The sequence below is a fragment of the Henckelia pumila genome, chromosome 2, assembly GCF_033568475.1.
Source record: "Henckelia pumila isolate YLH828 chromosome 2, ASM3356847v2, whole genome shotgun sequence".
In the NCBI taxonomy this organism is placed as follows: domain Eukaryota; kingdom Viridiplantae; phylum Streptophyta; class Magnoliopsida; order Lamiales; family Gesneriaceae; genus Henckelia; species Henckelia pumila.
This window is the reverse complement of record NC_133121.1, coordinates 139,723,973-139,746,752: the sequence shown is the minus strand read 5'-3', so window position 1 is coordinate 139,746,752 and position 22,780 is coordinate 139,723,973. Positions and strand designations below refer to the sequence as shown.

At 31.3% G+C, this 22,780-nt stretch overlaps 1 protein-coding gene and 1 long non-coding RNA gene across 2 annotated transcripts; one reads left to right on the top strand and one right to left on the bottom strand.

Moving 5' to 3' along the window:
- Positions 1 to 1,568: 1,568 nt before the first annotated feature.
- Positions 1,569 to 4,405, top strand: LOC140878537 (alpha carbonic anhydrase 7-like). The gene is made up of 7 exons (XM_073282138.1): positions 1,569 to 1,662; positions 1,752 to 1,966; positions 2,230 to 2,333; positions 2,494 to 2,599; positions 3,867 to 4,037; positions 4,117 to 4,170; positions 4,287 to 4,405. The coding sequence occupies exons 1-7, from the start codon at positions 1,569 to 1,571 to the stop codon at positions 4,368 to 4,370; spliced, it is 828 nt and encodes a 275-aa protein (XP_073138239.1). The 3' UTR covers positions 4,371 to 4,405.
- A 951-nt stretch (positions 4,406 to 5,356) lies between these two features.
- LOC140885485 (uncharacterized) lies at positions 5,357 to 6,119 on the bottom strand. The gene is made up of 2 exons (XR_012150961.1): positions 6,059 to 6,119; positions 5,357 to 5,939 (listed from the first exon to the last, which is right to left on the bottom strand). It is a non-coding gene; the product is annotated as an uncharacterized lncRNA (long non-coding RNA).
- Positions 6,120 to 22,780: the final 16,661 nt, after the last annotated feature.

The window sequence follows — 22,780 nt, the reverse complement described above, 5'->3', positions numbered from 1 at the left end:
AAGTAAAAACTCAAAAACTCAAAATTTATCAAATTCTACACTTTATAAAATTTTTCTCTCTTCACAATTGTGTTTTTCTACACAAATGGAGAGACCTATTTATAGATCTCAATTGGAGATTAGTCAAAAATTAATACATCATTAATTACATCATCACACACTAATTTTCAATATTTTACAACTCAATTTTCAACTTTCAACCTTCAACATTCAACAATAAATAATAATATATATTTATATATATTTTCAACAAATACTACTATATTAATCCAGTTTTATGTTTTTTTTTTTCCGCTTTAAAAAAAATAATATGTTTTTAATACATAGATTGATCGTACAGATTTTATATTTTATTTTTTTACGATTAAATTTGGTTGTTATCCGCGGGAGAATTAGATAGAATTTTACATTAATACAGTTATCTGTAAATTACGTTAGTCAACTACATTAATTGAATCTTATGCAACACAAACAAAATATTGGTGAATAGAATCTAATATTTAGAATAGAAATAATTGATTAATAAACGTTTCTAATGTAAATTCTTTAATATATATATTTTTTAACATTTTGAATCTAAATAATGATAGCCGAGAAGACGTGTGTACTATGATAAACTATTTAAACTGTTTTTTTTTAGCCAACTATTCAAACTGTTTAAAAAGTAAATTCTTTTATATTTTTTGAAAATTGGAACAAAAATTCGAACCTTCGGAGTTCGGACTATAGTATTTTCCTCACTCCATGTGCTGAGACAAACCTACATTATTTTTTTAAAAAAAAATCTATGAAGTTGTTTAAGGGAAAAAAAAGGGAAAAAGAAGCAATATTGAAGTGATAAATCCACCTTAAAATCCAAAATTTGCATGTGATTTCCCTTAAAAAAGACCATCAATTTATACTATTAATTAAAAAAAATATTCCACGCGCTTTATCACTTTTCCGTCATTTTTTTCACATGATTCAATTTCATTAATCATTCAAAGGACTGACAAAAAATACCAAAATGTCGTCATATTGCTTTTATCGTACCCAAAAAAAAATCGAATATATCGAAAATTTCGATATACCGAAAAAAAATCGGTATACACGATATCGGTATGATACCGTTTATACCAATATTTTTTTAAAAAAAAACAATATAAAAAATTCGGTATACACGATATCATACCGATACCGTACCGAATTTCGATATTCGGTACGATATCGGTATGGATTTATGTCATACCGAAATTTAGGTATACCGACATGTCGATATACCGAAATTTTCGGTACGATATCGATATCGGAAATTTCGGTATCGAAATTTTTGGTACGGTATGCGGTATTCGATACGGTATGCGATATACCTTATCGAACCACCCCTATTCCAACATCAAACTCCAATAAATCAACTTCCAAGTGGCTTCCGACCACGATACTCACATTCAATATCGAATATATATTCTTATAATTGAATATATCATAAAATTTGTCCTATAAGTATCCCATATTGCGTAAGCCATTTCACCCATCATTAATTTTTACAAAATATATTCTTTGCTAGTCACGAAACAAAATAACGTAAAATGAAGCTGGGGTTCCAATACACAACTCTTTTTCATTCTATTTTTATCATTCTCCTCCTTTCATCTTCATGTTTGACAAGAGCTCAAGAAGTCGGTAAGTTCGTCGATAGTTCGGTCGGGACCAATATATATATATATTTAGTGATAAAAGTTTTTCAACTATTTTGTTTTAAATTTTTTTAGATGATCAAAAAGAGTTTAGTTACGACGAAAATACCGAACGGGGCCCTTCGCATTGGGGAAGCCTTCATCCAGAATGGGAAATATGCAGTTCTGGGAAGAAGCAATCTCCGATTGATATAGTGAATGAAGTTGAAGTAGTGCCAGATTTGGGGAGACTCCACAGATATCACAAACCCTCATATGCCACCCTTGTCAACAGAGGACATGACATCACGGTATACGTAATACTAACACATGCATTATTCGTATATTTTATACAAAGATCATGCCACGTATACAACGAGGCTTACACACTGGGTTACAAAGTGCATTTAAAATTACAAAACTATCCTAAATGCATTTTTGAAAGATATTTTCCAAATCAAGTATGGGGATAATTTTGTATTTCCAAATGCAAACATGATCCTTATACAAATGACCAAAATCACAAAAACGAAAATTACTGTTTTCCTTATAAATTATTTTATTCCGAAACCAGGTAAAGTGGAATAGAGCGGGTTATATCCAAATAAACGGAACCATTTTCGAGCTGAAGCAAGTTCATTGGCACTCACCTTCTGAACACACTCTCCATGGTCGGAGGTAATTTAAATCTTAACCCGTAATTAATTTACTAGATTAGGGTTCATATATAAAAAAATCTCCAATTTTTTTAAAAAAATAATTTTCGAAATCGAGCCTGTATATATATATATATATATATCTGTGTGTGTGTGTGTAAAGTGAAGATCTTAATTGACAGGTTTGAGATGGAAGCTCATTTGGTACATCAAAGCAAGGACAATCGTATAGCCGTCGTCGGAATCCTGTACAAAATCGGACGGCCCGCGGACACCTTCTTGTCAATGGTATACACAAGTTCACTCAATATTTTGAAATATCACACCTTTTGGATTATGTTATATATCACAAAAACATATATATATAAGTATTATCACGAGGTAAAGAATATTAGGTTGTGCTTGGATAGAAGTATATACTTCAAATTCATGGATTTTGATTATTATTTTAGTATTAACAAACATAAAGAAATCTTAAATTTATAACTTAATTATTTACACACTACTTAGATGAAGTAAAATGAATTCCAAATCATCACTTTATTGGATGAATTTAAAATTCATCATAACTATCATGAATAATCATACAAACATAAAAAAAGTGAATTTGATGTTTATGATGTTTTTCTCCAAACAACAAAATTGCATTTGAAATCCATGGATTTGAAATACTTCAATCTAAGCGCAAATAAATTTTTTTTTTATCTGGATCACGAGTTAGAATCGGGTAATAATCCGACCCACCAGTTTGATTTAGGATATACAATTGTGTAAAAATTAGGTTGTATTATTTGTTTTTCCCCTTATAAAAATAATTTTTTTTAAGGGATCAATAGTTGAATACGTGAATATATATATATATATATATATATATATATATAAAATTAAAAGTAACATCCATGAACATATTTTTCCCATCGCCTCATGAAGATTGTTTGCTGTATGGGATTTTGTGGATCGCTTATAGTTTAATATTCAACCTATATATATGAATAATTAAGTTGTTATTATATATATATATATATATATGGTTATAAGTGTGTTATATTGATTATATATATTTGACCCTTTATTTACTTCTTGTTACAAACATACAAATTAGAAATTTTAAAACTTTACAATTTAACAAATATAATTTTCTGACGGCTATATGGGTAAAACCCGTTAATTACTTCAATTCGGATATGGGTTGAATGAGTTACATTTAGATTTAGTAGACGTTCTCGGATCCTGCGTACGTACGCACAGCGCACTTACACATATGTATATATATATTTTTTTTTTGAATATATATATATATATATACAATTTTGCTATTCTGCCCACTCATCGTGCCCACCTAATATGCCCACCATGAGGTGACACTCAACTATTAGATGTGATGAATTGTGCGTCCAATAGTTGAGTGTCATCTCATGGTAGGCACATTATGTGAGCACGGTGGGTGGGCAGGATAGCAAAACTCATATATATATATATATATATATATATATATATATATTCACTTTATCATTTCTTTACATAATTATTTGATCTAACCATATAATATTTTTAGATCGAATACGAGCTACGTAGTATGATTCACACGGGAGACATCGAAAGAAGCATCGGCGTCATGGATCCAAACGTTATAGAATTTGGCAGCAGAGATTACTATTATAGATACATGGGTTCACTCACGACCCCTCCTTGCACCGAGGATGTTATTTGGACAATTGTCGGAAAGGTATAAATATATTAATTATATAGTTTCCAAATTGTGGAATTTAAATGATAAAATTTCATGTTTCAATTTATATCTTTAGGTGAGTACCGTAACAAGAGAGCAGGTAAATTTGATGCGCAAGGCAGTTCACGATGTAAGTTTCTCAGGTCTTTAAATTAAATCTCATTATTATATATATTTTTATTTACTTTTTTTTAAACATATATATTTCATTTATTTATTTTTTTTTGAAATAAAAAAATTGGTCAGGAGGCGGAAACCAATGCTAGGCCAATACAACAACTAAACGAGCGTACAGTGCAACTCTACAGACCAAGACATAGTGAGATATGATTATGTTTGTCCGTAAAATTATGTAGTACCACTGAATAAGATATTCAAAGCGCTGCTTCATGCATGAAGATTCCTACATATATATGTAGTAAACTTAATTATATTTATATCTACGTACATCATCTTTCAATAAAATCGGTGGTTTCTTGTAAAATTTTATTGATCTTAATTAATTTAATATGCGTTGAATATAATGATCATCCGATCGAGTATATATATTACCATTTTTTTTTTGTTTCGGTGCTTATTGTTGCTACGTACGTATGAAATTCTTGATTATTAATTTGGAATTTAGACAGCCGATATGCATAATCACTAACTTATGTATTATAGTTTTAGTTATTTTAAATTAAAATTACATGTATGCATGTGACATAAATTTAAAGAATTATCCACTTATAAATATATAATTTAAATACGAATAAGTTAGTACAACGTATATGCATGTATGTTAATTTGTTGGTTCATATATCTTGTAAAAATTTGGAAAATGCTACATGTACATGAAGTATATATTGTTGCACATTCGCTTCGAGATTACAAAATTATACCCGCGCTTTATTTGAAAAAAAATCTATCAAAAATGCATGTATGATAATTATATAATTTCAAATGTAATGTGTAACCCAACAAATAGTTAATACAATAAATATGGGAATTCATATATTTTAAAAAAAAAAAAATTGTGAGCAGAGATCTAGCTAGTGTGTTTTTTATTTAATTCTCTATATGGGCGGAATGCATTTTGCGACTCTCAAACTGAAATTGGCTTCAAATTAAGTACCTTAGAAATAAATATGCATAAAATTTTATACATATGTATGTATGTATGTATGTATGTATGTATGTATGTATGTATGTATAATGTTCTGTCGTTACAGCACTTTTACTAGCCACGTATTGAGTAATGACTCAAACTTGCATCTTGAATTAATGAAAAAACTATAATATTTTGATAGCGTATAATCAGAGAAACGACGTTCAACTTTTAGCAAAATATCTAATATTAATAAAGGTAGGGGTTTTAAGTCAAATTCTTTGTTAATAATTTTGAGGAGAATATAAATTGATTCGACCCATTTTTTCGACCATCACTTGCTTCATGTTTTACATTTGATGTAGCAACCACACCTACACAGTACATAATTTATACATGGGATTAAGAAGCTTTGTTATTTGTTATATATTAACGTCGATCAAATTTTATTGGTATTCATACTGGATATATAGGTTAAATTCACACCACATTCATATGACATGCACGATACAATACCACATGGTGATTAATCAGACTCGGCCTGGACTCGTATCGCCGCCTTGATCATTGCCACCGTGACGATTGAAATCGGGGATGGAGTAGTAATGGTGATTATCCCCATTCACATGACCTAATTCGCTACCCTCTTCTTCGTAACCAATATTATTCTTCCCCATTTTCTGGTGATTCTCAGCCAATATGGTTGCCCTTCCTGCTTCGGACAATCTGTTCGAGCTCATCATCGTGATAATCAATAGTAATATTACAATATTCGATAACATCTTGCCCATTATTCTTACTAGCTGGTATACCTGCATGCCATGCATAAATAGAAATCAGTGTTGCTTGCATTGGAAAAATAATCAACAATGTGCATGCAATATATATATCTATGATAATGAAGCTTTTAAAGAGATAATATTTAGCTTACACAAATATAGAATTCTGATTGGTATAATGAGAATTAACGAAAGGATGAATTCATATATATAGTAGGATTTATACGTGGTACAATTCATTGATGGGGTCTATCCGTCTATATATAGCTAGCCACTAAATGAGGCAAGATCAAGTGGGAGTAGCAACACCACCAGTTGTCACAATTATCAAAATTATGACTAATTCCAATATTCATTCATATGATGATTAATCCCAATAAATTACGTACCGTCCAAAATGCAAATATAATTTGAGTGAATAAATTAAGTTAGGAAATTTTTTTTTTTGTCCATTATCAATTTGTTCAATTTTGTATTTTGGTATATTAAGTAATTGCATGTCAAGTTCGGTTGTGATACGTACATTAAATTTTAAATTTCGGCTATTTCGATAAAATTACTTACATGACATCTGATAAGTCATCAATTTTCGATGTTGCGTCAACATTTTTTATTTTATGTCAACAATTTCATTTGTCGCGTGCCGATCACATCAAAGTTGAATAAGTAAGTAGATCGAAAAACTATTTTCCTAATATAAAATTATGGGACTGGATAATAGAAATTAGCTAGAACTCAAATTATATACTTTAAAATTGTTTAAGTACTATCGAATAAAGTACTCTTGCATATCTCTATATATAATGTTAACTGCAACCCATTTAATTACATAACCAGGAAATAGATTTATTTGTAGTATTTCAAATTATTTTGTTTCATATATAATCGACCACCCTATTTAACGAATAACAAATAGTTCCTTCCCACAATCCTAGTGGGTGAATTATTGTCTAAAAGTCAAAAGGGTACAGTGAAAACCCTGCTATTTTTGCCTCATGGATGTCTCAAAAGTAATGATCGATCATATATATATAAAAGTATAATTCCCTCCATTAAATTTTAATAGCATTGTAACTTTTGAGAGGTGAATTCTCTAATTGAAATCCTTAAGTAAAGGATTGGAAGGCATTTTTTAAAAAATCATTATGAATTTGAATGCTTTGCATTTATGTTTTTTTTCTATGAATATATAGACCTTGAATTCGTGCAATTTTATTATTTGAAGTTTATCAATCAGACACACACATGGACATACTGCATACACACACGAATGAATGTGCCATATGGAACGAACATATATATCAAGAATGCATCAAGGCCAGTCCTAGGCTGTAGCCCACCTCAAATTTTTGTTATTAACTACATATGTTTTTTACGTAGTCCACTAAAACTCAAATTTTTCACACTCGAATCCTAGCCCATCATCTTAATTTTAGCGCACAACCTCGATCATGTTATCAAATTTCACTTCTTTCTCCAATTTTTTAAATTTTTGGCAATTCTAGTATCTTTTTATTGGAAGTGCTGGTGTGACATTATTCACATCAATACTGCATTATTTTCATGTCATTGTAAAGTCGAAAAGGACTAAAATTACAAAAAACAAAGCTGACAGACTAAAATTGAAATATGACAACACGGATGGCTAAAATCGCAAAGAGACAAACATATAAGTTCAAAAATAAATTTTTTATTTTGTAATAGTATAATGTAACTTTATTTTGTAATATATATATATATATATATATATATATATATATTATATTTTTTTGTAATAATATATAATTTATCACATTAAATTCAAGCACATCCCAACTCTAATTTTTGGATCGTCCCTGACATATATATATTTGCATGCATAATTATATATTTATATATATATATATTTGAACCAATTATATATTTATATTAGTGACTCATAAATTGTGAGCATTATTATGACAGTAACGCCCACTAGTAATTTCCCTAGAATCTTCGCGCTTTTCATCATATCATACAAATCTTGCTTTGTTTTCGGGCGGAAAAAAAATCTTATTCTAAATCCTCACGTCAATGAAAAAAAGGTTTCCCCTTCTAGCTAGGCTACGACATTATAGCTAAGCTATGACATTATATTTATGTAATTAAACTATTGTATATGTTATGCATATTTGTCTCATTATATATCTATCATTTGATTCTTTATGTTGTCAAATTTTATTTTTAATTCGTTTTATTTATTTATTCATTATAGTTTTAATCTTTTTTTTATATAGAACCGATGATACTGACATGATGATTGACTCACACACACTATATATATATATACACACACAATGTCACATGATCTAACACTCCAAATAAAAAAACAAAATGATCAAAGAAAAATAATATATCTAACACTCCAAATAAAAAACAAAATGATCAAAGAAATGAAAAATAATATAAAAACTAAACAAAAATTTGATAATATATATATATATATATTAATATATATACACACATATAGAGGAATTTTCAGCTACCCAAACATGTTTTCCCACTTGGTTCGCGATCACTAAAACCCGGTAGTGGGTTTTAGTGATGCGAAAAAAAAACAAAAACCACTAAAACCCATGGCGAACCAAGTAAAAAAACATGGTTGGACAGCTGAAAATTTATATATATATATATATATATATATATATATATATATATATTTACAGGGGCGGAGCCATCCCGAAAGCCCTGGTTTAAAAAAAATAGTGCTATTAATATATATGTAATTTTGATGTAGTCTAGGATGAATTTCTTAAGCATGGGCTGACCAAGTTTTTTGTGCCATTGAATGGGTTCTTTAGCCCATTTTAAAGCCAATTTTTCAAGCCTATTTTATTTTAATTCATTTTCTACATAAACAAGAAAAGAACAGCTTTGGTAGCAGAAAAAATGGAAAGCACTGTCCGCAAAGAAACGACATTATACGAACGATTATTGAGATTTTTTCTGCATATTTATTCTGATTTATTCTTTCCTTCCACTCTTTCTTCAATATCTAATTTTTCACGGACTCGGTTATTATTTAATTGCTTTTTTGAAACTCCTGTTTAAATTATGTCACATTAATATCAAATTTCATTAATTAAATTTAGTTTCATTAATATTAAATTGAACATAATTGTTTCCATAGTACCTTGAAATTTTTAAATGTGCTCAGATAATGGATGACATAAAGTTTGAATAAGGTTTTTTTTAATAGATATCAAGTAATATGACAACAAGAATTTGAACTTAAGAGTTGTTTATTCTAATTTCTAATGATGATGAATATTTTTCAGGAATTATTTCAATTTTGAGCATTTAATTTTTATTCTAGCAGGGTGTTGCATGGTTATACATAAATGAAAAATTTGTATCTCAATTAAGTTTTGAGGTCGATCTGAATTAGGTCAACGATTAGTATTTAGTAGAGCCTGAAAAGGCACGATATTATGATCACTTAATTGACAGACCAATTCATCTCGTTTTTATAACACTTTCTGTTTTTATTGTAAAAGCATAATGATTATTCTCATCCATGAAACTTCTTAATTAAAACCTCTCTTCAAAATAAGATGAAGACGAGTTCTTGACATATTTTATGATTGTCTACATTGAGAGTGAGTTTACCGCGAAGATTGACATTGATTGAATAATTGATGAATTTTTTTCTATGAAAAACTGTAAAGAAAATCTTCAGTAGATTAAATCTTTTTTTGTTTCACTTTGTAAAATCTATTGTTAACATTAAATATTTAGCAAGTATTCCTTGATTATATTTGTCTCATTATATCTATCTCTTTACAATTTGATTTTCTATTTTGTTAAATTTTATTTTTAGTTTGTTTTATTTATTTATTCATTATAGTTTTAATTTTTTTTTTTTTGATATGATACTGACATGATGATGACACACACTATCTATCTATATATATATATATAGAGGAGGAGCCACCCCGAAGGCCCTGGTTTAAAAAAAATAATTCTATTAATATATATGTAATTTTGATGTAGTCTAGGATGAATTTCATAAGCATGGGCTGACCAAGTTTTTTGTGCCATTGAATGAGTTCTTTAGCCCATTTTAAAGCCAATTTTTCAAGCCTATTTTATTTTAATTCATTTTCTACATAAACAAGAAAAGAAGAGCTTTGGTCGCAGAAAAAATGGAAAGCACTGTCCGCAAAGAAACGACATCATACGATCGATAATTGAGATTTTTTCTGCATATTTATTCTGATTAATTTTTCCCTTCCACTCTTTCTTCATCTAATTTTTCACGGACTCAGTTAATTATTTAATTAATTGGTTGAAACTCCTGTTTAAATTATGTCACATTAATATCAAATTTCATTAATTTAATTTAGTTATTAATATTAAAGTGAACAGAATTGTTTCCATAGTACCTTGAAATTTTTAAATGTGCTCAGATAATGGATGACATAAAGTTTGAATAAGGTTTTTTTAATAGATATCAAGTAATATGACAACAAGAATTTGAACTTAAGAGTTGTTTATTCTAATTTCTAATGATGATGAATATTTGTCAGGAATTATTTCAATTTTGAGCATTTAATTTTATTCTAGCAGGGTGTTGCATGGTTATACATAAATGAGAAATTTGTACCTCAATTAAGTTTTGAGGTCTGAATTAGGTCAAAGATTAGTATTTAGTAGACCAATTCATCTCATTTTAACACTTTTTGTTTTTATTGTAAAAGCATAATGATCATTTTCATCCATAAAACTTCTTAATTAAAACCTCTCTCCAGAATAAGATGAAGACGAGTTCTTGACATATTTTATGATTGTCTACATTGAGAGTGAGTTTACCGCGAAGATTGACATTGATTGAATAATTGATGACTTTTTTTTCTATGAAAAACTATCAAGGACATCTTCAGTAGATTAAATCTTTTTTGTTTCACTATGTAAAATCTATTGTTAACATTAAATATTTAGTAAGTGTTCTTTGATTATAAATTAATATTTTATTATATTTTAATTTTAAATATTTAATTAATATTAATTTAGTCTATTTCGAATCAAGCACCCCAAAGTCAATAAAAGATTTCTGTCTACACGACTACACCCCTGATTGTATTAAAATCTACAGTTACTTTTAAAAACAACCCAAATATCATTTTGGATGTTGAGATGAAAGTTCGTTTGATCAATTTACATCCTATTATATAAACCCGTTTTTTACTCAAAAAACGGGGCTTTTTCTTTTTAATCTGTTTGGGTTTTTTTTTCTTTGTTGGGCCTAATCGATCGGATCGGGTCTAGAAATAAATTTATCATAATCAATGAACCAATTACATTTAAAAAATTAATCGATCGAATAACTGGCCATTTCAACGCATACAATATTTTGAACGATCGAGCCCGCGTCATTAAATAATTTGAATTTCAATTTGTTCATATAAGCTCCTAAAACTTTGTTGTTTTATGAGTTTATAAGCTGTTAAAACTTATTAAAAGTAATTATTAAAGTGTTTGAACAAATTTATTTTAAACAACTTAAAGATGTTGATATGTTTGGTATAATAAGATTTTTTTATTGTAAAAATTATCAAAAAGAGTATAATGCAATAAAAATAATGTTTCGAGTTATACATATGCAAAAATAGTTTTAGAATAAATCTATATTTAAAGAATAAAACTATTTTAATATTTTAATTTAAAAAAAATTATGTGATTTGGAATTTTTTAAAAATAATATTTAATATTTAATGGGTGGATGATATGATGAGGATTTATGAAAATATTCAAAGATATTTTGGAGAGATATAATATTAAAATAAGATCTTTTTCAAAAAAGTAAGGTCACCCCTACTTTTTTTCAAACAGCTTATAAGCTATCAAACAACTTATTGTGACAGCTTAAAAGCTGTTTGAAAAAAATTTTGACTAAACAAAATTTTGGAGCTTATAAGCTTTATAAAACAGCTCATGTATACGGATATAGATCCATAAAACAAGTCTATCAAACTCATATCTACAATGAAAAGTAATCATATTCAACATAAATAAATAATATTTTTTTACGAATCGGGTTGAATAAGAGTTCTTTTTACATATTGACTTATAACCAGCGTTTTAAAAAGTATGAACGTGAATCATAAGTAAAAAACTTCGCTTTGGACAAAAGCATAAAGAAAGCAGTCAACCCTCTGATGACTGCATTAAGCGCTAAAAAACGTGCAAAACGTAATATTTTAAAATAATAGTGTAGTTGATTTTTTATTTTTTAAAATAATTCTTGACTCTAAAATTTATTTTAAATAATAATAATATAAACTAAAGAAACTTTAAAGTCATCAAGATTTAATTTATCTCGTACATTTCGTTTGTTTGTGACTAATTGAGATGAAACTTGACCCAAGTCAAAATTTTAACTCCAAATAATTAATTTGTGATTTTGAGGCTTACGTATTTTACAACTAGAAAATTTCTGTATTTATTTTTGAAATCTTTAAAGGCATGCTTGGTACGAGGGAATAAGATGAACATGAAATAAACATTCTCATCTCATTCTCTATCACCAAGCTTGGTTTGACATCGGAATGCGAATGCGAATGCGAATGCGAATGCTCATTCCAATTGAAATAATAATTATTTTATAATTATATGATAAAAGATAATAATTTAATAGTATTTATCGATGTTAGTAATATGATTTATTCATTTATATGTAATTATTATTTATCAAAATATTAAAAAAATTAATATTTATTATTATTATTGGTAATTACTAATTATTATTTATAGATATTGATAGAATCGAAAACGGTGTGTAGAGGGGAAATGAATACACATTTTTAAATATTTTGAGCTACAATAGCTCGGTTCTTAAAATATTGAGCACCGATGAATTAAATCGAGTTTGGTTTTCAAATCAAGCGGAAGACATTCGAAATAATCCTTCGTAAAAACCTGATTAAATATTTTGTAAGCCATTTGAAAACAATGCAAGTTAAAATAATGAAAACGGTTTGGTTGAATCATTTTATCAAACACGTTGTATGCTATGAAGAATACATAAAAATGTTTCAATAATGCATCTTAAAAATCAGTAGCATAAGTAAAATAAATGCGATAAATAGAATCGGATTTGTTTATGGATGTTTGGATATTTCAACAACTATATGTCACCCCTTGTTTCTCCTTGGAAGGATATCACTAGAATACTTTGATTTATACATCCCATTTGTACAACTCACTCCGGTTTAGGACTTACCCACTGCCTAAACAAAAACTCCTAGTCACTCAAATGATTGTAGGTCGCAACTTTACAATCCACATAATGTTTAACGTCTTTATGTCAAGACTACAAATACAATATTTAACGTCTTTATTGTTAAGACTCTCACTCAACTAATCTATGAATATATCTCTTGAATATGTGAGTGAGTTAGGTTCTCTTCAACTGATATACAAAGATTTCGATCAAGGAAGAGTGTTCTATAAACTTGGTTTGGTGTGAAATTGGTAGTGAACGTTCATCTTTCTTCTTGTTCTTCGCACCTTGGGCTTTGCTCTCAATCTAGCTGATTTCTTCAAGTAGGCTGTTCATGCTATTAATCTCCTTCAAAATCTTGTATTTGATCTTTAAGATGTTGTATTTATAGGCTCCAAGTATGATATAGCCGTTAGAAACATAAATAGAGTCGTTAGAAGATTTTGTATTATTTCTATTGTGTTAAACTGATCAAATAACTGAGAGATAAATTGATCGAATAACTCGGAGCTAAACAGATCGAATGCCTTGGCATGATCCGTTGATATCTGGACAAAGTGATTAACACAAAATTTTTAGCCCTTGATCTTAGTTTCCAACGCCCCAAGAATCAATCCATTTGGAGTTCATATGAAAAAGTTATGCTCGAAATACCAGAGATGCTCGAACTTCAGTTGAGCACAAAATCAGTTGAGTACATATGATCAATCTAGTGTTATATCTCTTGATTCGTTGATTTTTGGACAAAGTAATAAACATAAAAGTTGTAGCCCTTTCTCTTAGATTTTCACGAAATCAAGAATTACTCCATTTCGAGTTTATATGAGGGAGATATGCTTGATAAACTAGACTGTGCCAGAAATTATGCTCTGTAGAATTTCAATTCCGAACCAGCAACTTAATGCAGTTTAGCAGTAATTATGATCCGATTCAGTGTTCAACTTTGAATATAATTTGTAGATCATTGTCTTATATTTTCAACACAGACTAAATCGTTCCATTCGGATAATCGAGCTGCAAGATATAGCCAAAATACCAGAACTGCTAGAGGTAAACTGATTCTATTTTTCTGCTAGACTGATGAAATTCAGTTTGGTATTATGACGTCAGTTTGACCAAGATAACATCCGTTTTTGCTCAACTGATGGAAATAAGATATGTTCCAAATTGAGTTTTATATGTAGTCGATTTTACAGCTAAATACATCACTGGGCTGTGAGATATCATCAAAATACTAGAATTCGCCATAAATTCAGTTTAACTAATTTCAAGTTTTGGCTTCTATCTTGACTTCACACTAGAGTAAATATGTTAAAAACACAATAAAAAGTTTTTTTATCATCAAAATCAAGATTGTTTCTGTTCCAAAAATCCAACAGATATTAATTATCATTATTATTTTAATTATTTATTTTTATTATCATAATAAAATTATTGTTATATATATACATAAATAATGATAATAATAACAATAATTATTATTATTATTATTATAGGTCTAAAATATTTTTAACTAAATAACATTAATTTAATAATAATTAATATATCATCAATAATTACTATTTTATTATTTAATAATAATATATTTGAGTAGCTATTATTTTATTTTAGTTTAAAATATTTGATTATAAAAAATAATTTCATTCCTACATCATCTCATTTTAATTATTATTATTATAGGTCTAAAATATTTTTAACTAAATAACATTAATTTAATAATAATTAATATATCATCAATAATTACTATTTTATTATTTAATAATAATATATTTGAGTAGCTATTATTTTATTTTAGTTTAAAATATTTGATTATAAAAAATAATTTCATTCCTACATCATCTCATTTTAATGTACCATTCATTCCGATCCCTAATTAGTTTATATGTTATTTATTCTATTAAACAACTTAATATAATTAAATTATACCAATATATTTTAAAAAATATATATATACCAAAATGCAAAAACGTTTTTCCAAGATTAAGAAGAATCTTGTTCTAAACCCACTTAAGCTTGTGAAACTTAAAACTTAATTACGCTGTTTTGTCTCGCTACGCGCTTTTTAGAATTTTGACCATAAGATTGTTTCATATATAATTTTTTTAAAGATTTAAAATAAAATTAAGAAAATTAAGAAATTTTGATCTTTGTTTTGCAAAGATGAATCGATCGTGTATTTAAGCAAAAAATTACATTGTTTTCAAATTTTTTTGTTATAATATAATTGAGAAAATTATGCGTTTTAGTTTTATAACAATTTTCATTTGAAAAACTGGGAAAAGAAACACACATTTTGTGAACGCAATCAATGTGAAATTTATGACAAATAATTGTGAAAGAAATAATATAAAGGATCATGGGTAAATTCGATTCTACCTTATGAGTATTACCCTAATTATCGATCTAATAATTCAATGATTTGCCACGTCAGCTCTACAACATTAATTATGCTTATGTGTTAAAATATAAATAATTAGATCAATGATTTTGGTAATATTTTAAGGTCGGATCTCATTATCCTGGATCATGCATGATGACCATGTTCCACAAGAAAATAGTACCCCTTCTCTCCAAAATTCCATCTTAATATAGATGATTAATTTTTCATTATATATACACTTTGATGTGAAGATCATAAAATAGAGTTCTCGGGAAGGTGAGTGGGTGGTCACCCAGGACGTACAGACGATGATCTCTTGCTTCCAATATGGTTTCTGCACACACGAAGACAACGAAATCGTCATTGGAGCGCCGAAGGGTCCTCCGACGTCACCACTCTGTTGCTTAAGTCAGATTAAGATGTATAGAGCGAGCTTATAAGCTTGTGAAATTGAGTGAACGTAGAATGTAAGACGAACGTACCTCAACCAGGCCCGGACACCTGGTATTTATAGGAAATCTTTGGGAGATACTAATGATTACATGACATGAGATTTCTGACAGTATTTAATGCAAAGATATGGCTTCCGTAATTTCTGGATGATGCCCATACCTGATCATCGTTATTTCTCTGCAATTTCCAAAAGATGCCCATGTTGTGGGGCCCATTGCCTTGGTCTAGCCACGAAAAACTGGTCTTGGCAAAGGAAGACTCCTTGGGCAAGGAAAGATGTAACGACCCATTGTATCAAGACGGGTCTTTTCAGCGTGCTTTTGTCCTCACTCACACGCACCCTAAGAAACTTTCCAGGGGGTCACCCATCCTATAATTGCCCCAAGTCAAGCACGCTTAACTTTGGAGTTCTTATGTGATGAGCTCCCGAAAAAAAGATGCACCTTCTTAATATAAGCAGTACATATGAAATCTTTTAAACCCTCCTCAACTATGTAGTCCCATACCTACATAGTCTCAGAATCCCTCTCATTCCGGCACGGGATCGGTTCATTCATGTCTCCCTCCGCCTAGAAGCCTACCAGGAGCCGCTCATTGTCCGTGCAACCTCTTGGCACCGGCGATCACTCCCTGCCTCTTCAGCCCCGGGCGTCACATGCCCACCAGCTTCCGCTTGGTTCGTCCCCGAACCATACCTTACTAAGAGAGGTCGGCTCTGATACCATTTGTAACACCCGGAAATTTTAATACGTAAATTCGCATGCATAATTAGGGAAAATAATTATTTAAAAATTTATATTTGGTTTAAATGACATTTATGTGTTAATATGTGAATTATATGCATGATTTAAAATTTATTTTAGCATTTAACCCGTAATTATTGTATTTTTAGATTTTTGAGTAAATAAGTTATTTGATCGCGTAGACGGGACCGTGGACGGACGATATACCAACTTTTGAGCCAAAAATATTTTATGAGTTTTATGAGCCTTAAAATATTATTTTAAGGTATTTTGTCAAGAAAATTTTAGTATTTAGTTATATATTTATTTAATAATTTATTTTTGGCCAAAATAAGTCATTTTATTGACTTTTATTAATATTTAAAAATCTTTTAAGTCTTAATTTCGGGATAATGGTTTTTAGTATCAGATTATTATTATTTTAAGAGTTTTAAAGATTTTGCTTAAGGTATAATATCTTTATTTTGAGTAATATCTATTATTAATATATTATCTACCCAAAATTTAAATCTAAAACACTCTCTAATCTATTCCAAACCCCATCAGACGCCTCCACCCTTTTCTTCAACCCCTTTTCACGCCTCTTAGCAGAAAACTCATCCCCCATAGCCGATCAAGCTCTAGTTTTGAAGATTTTGGTTCGTTCGTCGTCCCGGGGACCCGTATACGCATCCACTTTCGTCAATCAATTAAAAAGGCATGTTTAATTCCTTTCCTTTACCACCATATAAGCTACTACTCAAGTTTTTATAAGAATATATGAGTTTGACACTGATTTTTATGAGTTCATGCAAGAATTTAATGGTTTTTCCTTTGATTCATGAGTTTGCTCTTGTTTGATGCATGTTCATCACGTTTTTATGGTATGGGTTCGAACCAACCGCTGGTTCATGGTTCAGAGGGTGAGTAAGGGTCCCTAGGGTAGAGCTAAGTCGGGATTTGAGCTGGGGTAGGCTAAAATCGAAGATGGAGTTTTCTGCCCAGGATCGCAGATTAGGGTTTCGAGGAAGAGAGCTACGTTCTCCTTTCTCAGACCACGACTTGGGGTAAATCTTGTTGGGTTAGAACCTCCTAGATGTTTTCTAAGTTTTGGAAGTGGTTTCACGGTCTTTGGTTGTCGGAGGAAGCCGCACGAACGAAAGTTTGGCGACTGCTCAGTCTGCGCGCGAGAAGGAGGAAGGCGTCTGGTGCAGAGCTTCGTTCTCACTCCTCAGGCAATGGTTTTGGATGAGGTCTGAAGGGTGTGAACCCCATAGATGTTGGCTAGGATTGGGAAGTGGTTTCACGGAAAAATATGGCCGGAGTAGGGAGAACGATCGGATTTACGGCAGCCGCTCAGGGCTGGACGCGAGCTGGGAGAACAGCCTGTTGCAGGGCTTCGTTCTCCTTCCTCGAACCACCGTTTGGGCTGATTTTTAGCTTGATGGAAACGTCTTGATGTTAGCTAAGTGCTAGAAGTGGTTTCATGGTCAAATATTGTCTGATCAGAGAGAAAGAAAGGAATTAGTACAGCTGCACGGAGTTGGTTCTCTGCAGAAATATGTTTGGGTTAAGTTTCGAACTTCTGGGTTTTATTTCGGGCTGGGCTTGGGCTGGGTGGTCCGGGTCGGGTCTGGGTTGTCATGGATCGGGTCAGTAGGGTCCGGGTCCAGGTTAGGTGGGCCGGGCTTGGGTATTTTAATTTTTAAGTAATTAAGAGTTTAATTGGTTTTTGGGCCACTTTAATGTTTAGAAAATTATTTGGGATTCCAAATAATTTTATTTGGGCCTTAAATAATTTATTTAAGTTAGCACAATGATTTTTATGGGCTTGGGAGTCCATGAGAATTTTTGGGTCAGTCAGTGGATTTTGGGCCAGTCTAGAGTTTTATTGGGCTTAAGTTAAGTAATTGGGCTTAAATATTTTATTTAGGTCAAGTTAAGTTTAATTAAGTTATTTGGGCTAAAATATGATTATTGGATTTTATTTAAGTTTAATGGGCTTAGAGTGAGTGATCAGCAGCCTGGACCAACCCATGAAAATTAACTAAGTCCGGAATATATATTTAATTTTTTTTATGCATGAAGTTTATTTTAAGTATAAGTATATTTATTATTAAAATTAATTAAATGTATATTACAGACATATTTTAAGTGCATGCATACATGAAATATTTTATGATGTGTTTATGATTAAGAATTGAGCATGAAAAATATTTTTATGGAAATTGAAGTGGTGTGACAGCACAGAGGTGGTTTACCACCGGCACAGAGGTAGTTTTACTACCGGCATAGAAGTGGTTTTACCACTGGCACAGAGGTAGTTTACTACCAGCATAGAGATGGATTTATCCACCGCCACGTACGATGGTTCTTAGACTGATCAGTCGGCACAGTTATTAGTCACATTCATGGATATGACCATACTCAGTTTTTATGTTTATGACATGCTCAATTATGTTATGTATGATGAAGAAATTTATGTTATGTTTATGATTTATGATTCAGCATTTATGTTATGAAAAATGTTTCCATGCTTGCTCATGTACATGTATATGTATTAGTATCTACGTGATGCATTATTTTTAACCTTGTTATAAAGGATTAGACATGTTGAGCCCCTAGGCTCACTATGCTTATATGGTGCAGGTGAGCATGATGACATTTATGTAGCTCCTACCGGTTGGTGAGGACGTATGAGCTCACGGAGCAGTGGACCCCGTGACCGTCGCAGTTATTTAGTCTATTATGATGGAATTTTGAAACATGTTTTATTTTATTATTATTCCGCATATGAGATTTTTCAGCAGCATTGTTTATCATTTTAAATTGATGCATGAAACATTTTTAAGGATTTATTTATTTATTTAATATTTTTCAGGTTATTTAAGAAATATATGTTATTTTTATATACATATATGTATGGGCGTATATGTATAGTATTATAAAAATAAAAATAAAAAGTTTTTCCGCATTTTATTAGTAGTAGGCGTTTCAAAAGAGCTCCCTGGCAGGGGAAGAACTCTCTAGCAACGGAAAATCTCCTTGACATCTGGAAGGAAAGATCTCTCTTGGCAAGGGAAGACCCGTCTTGGCAAGATATGACCCGTTTTGGCAAGAGAAGACCCGTCTTGGAAAGGTAAGAGCTCTCTTGGTAAGGAAAAAACTCTCTTGGCAAGGGAAGACCCGTCTTGGCAAGGAAAGAGCTCTCTTGGCAAGGGAAGACCCGTCTTGGAAAGGGAAGAACTCTCTTCTTATTTTCTGTAGTGACCCTGCATGGTATCACCTACTAACTAGCAACTAATAGCATGCATTAAACTTAATACAGCAAAATAACTTAACAGAGTAAAACATGCGGAAATAAAACCATAATTTACATATCAGCTTAGTACTAAAATCCAGGCTTAAATACTGTAGTGATACAACCAAATCGAAAACTTAAACAGTAAACATTATACAGCTATATCGAATCCTGCTGTATAATAAAATCCTCAAGGCTCCTGCTCCCTAGTCCTGCCTTGAATTACCAGCTCCGTCCATCCTGCGACCTGCCCCATGGAATAGGGTGTCCAAGATAACATCTAGGACGTGAGCGCTAACGCCCAGTACATAGACATGAGTAAACATATGTATATAATGCATGCAACATGATGACTGGTACAGGGTCATCTGAAAAATCATGCTCAGAACCGGCGCCACATGAGTGCTGCCACCGCACGGATCAACCTCTGGGTGCAACCACACTTGTCTAGTACACCAGAGTAGACAGACATAAATGCCCCCGCCTTCGCGGTACTCTCAGTGACAGACTATCGAGTATAGAGCTGAGCGGCTCTATAATCAGGTATAACAAGGTATAGGCTCAACGTGTATATGCACATGACATATGAATATAGAAAGCGGTAAATCATATATCATGCCATATAATAATGCCAAATAAATGCAATATATAAACATGTATACTCGCTGGCAATCTCAGTCAATGTGTACGTACGTCTAGGCTAGTTTAAGTAAAGTAGGATCCTAGGTTCCAAGACTATATTCAAAAGTTCACCGTATCACTACATAAATTCTACAAGCCTTAACTAAGCTAATAAGTACTCCCAAAACTTAAATAGATTCCCGGACCATACCATCGTCCGTAGTTAGCCCTTTGGAGTCGCTAGTCTCGGATGACTATAACCACAACTTGGTTATTCCAGAACCTCTATTATAACCGATGGGGCCCTCAAGTGTATATCTCACACTATATAACTGAAGAAGGAAACTCGGGAATTCGTATTTCAAAATGAAATCGAACGAGCACTATTTATAGGCAAAATTCCCGGCCAGGATCGAAACTTCCGATTTCAGGATCGGAGCTTCCGATCCAGCTCATTGCATGCATGTGTGACACGTCAGGATCGGAACTTCCGATCGGGCGATCGGAGTTTCCAATCTGCTCTACGTTCAACACTTGTCAAAACTCGTGGCTGAGTCATCGAACATTGCTGGCAGCTGGAGATCGGAACGTCCGTTCCTGGATCGGAGCTTCCGATCTCTGTGCTTCCGCTGAGCTTCCGAAGTGGCTGGGATCGGAGCTTCCGATCTGGGTTCGGAGCTTCCAATCCGGCCCAAAGTCAAAAGCCCAAATTCTCTTCCGAAGTCCAATAACACTCCGAAATTACTAACCCTTAATCATGTTTAACATATTATTATCTTAAAATGGAACCTGGGTTACTACATTTTTGCTCGAGAAATATTTCTTCCCGCGTACTTCTTCTCGGGACCATGATCCCGGGCTTTTTCTCACTGATCTTCTCTTACTCACCAATCTGGGAACCACTCCGCACCTGGGCTTTTGACAACCACTTGGGTTTGGTGCTAAGAAGGGATATTTCACCAGGCTATCACACTTAATTCATTTAACTAATTTTAAGAACGAATCCACTTATATACTATAAAACACACACGCATATGTAATCCAAAATATTTTATGTTTTATATGTATATTCAAATTGAAAAAAAATTAAAAACCTAAAATTAAAATTAGAGTTTCAAGATTAATTTTTATACCATATGTATTTTTTATTATTTGTTATTTATTATTAATGTTTAATATTTAAAACATAATTTCCAACGCCATCAGAATAAATCCTTTTGGAGTTCATATGCGAAAGTTATGCTCAAAATACCAGAACTGTTTAAAATCGGTTTAGCACAAAATCAGTTGAGTGCATATGATTAGTTTAGTGATATATCTATTGATTTGTTGATTTCGAGGCAAAGTGATAAACATGAACATTGTAGCCCTTTATCTTAGCTTTCCACGAAATTAGGAATCACTCGATTTGGATTTTATATGAGAGAATTATGCTTGATATACAAGACTGTGTCAGAAATTCTGCTATGCAGAATAGCAGAATTTCTGTTCTGCACCAATAACTTCAACGTAGTTTAGAATCTCCTTAGGATCCGATTCAGTCTTCGACTTGTGAAAATGATTTGTAGTTCATTGTCTTATATTTCCAACGCAGGGGGAATCGTTCCATTCGAATAATCGAGCTGCAAGATATGGCCAAAATACCGAAACTATTTGAGGTAAACGGATTTTGTTTTTCTACTAAATTGGTGGTATTTAGTTTGGTATTGCGACGTCAGTTTGACCAAGATAACATTCGTTTTTGCTCAATTGATGTGAAATACAATATGTTTCAAATTGAGTTTCATTTGTAGTTGTTTTGGCAGATAATCGTTTGCATCTCTGATCTATGAGATATCATCAAAATAGTAGAGCTCGCCAGAGATTCAGTTTTGATAACTTTGAGTTTTGGCTTCTATCTTGAGTTATCAACTTCACACTTCGTTTGGTACAAATGATTAGCTTGGATTGAGGTTGGTTTGACTGGTTTAACTAATGTTTGGTTGGGTTTTTAATTATCTTACCCAATCCATTCTCGAAAGGATAAATCCATATTAATGTATGGAAAGTAAACCCACCTCCACCCCATGTATTAACAATCACTTTTTTAGTCACAATTTATTTCCAATTCTAGCCTTTTCCAACATCCAAAAAAAATGCCCAACCTATCTCTCCCTC

What these genes read in the sequence shown, in the direction of transcription:
- LOC140878537 (XM_073282138.1), top strand. Translation starts at nt 1,569, where the DNA reads ATGAAGCTGGGGTTCCAATACACAACTCTTTTTCATTCTATTTTTATC. An exon ending in GACAAGAGCTCAAGAAGTCG is followed by an intron (nt 1,663 to 1,751) that starts GTAAGTTCGTCG and finishes AAATTTTTTTAG; the next exon opens with ATGATCAAAAAGAGTTTAGT. An exon ending in TGCGCAAGGCAGTTCACGAT is followed by an intron (nt 4,171 to 4,286) that starts GTAAGTTTCTCA and finishes AAAATTGGTCAG; the next exon opens with GAGGCGGAAACCAATGCTAG.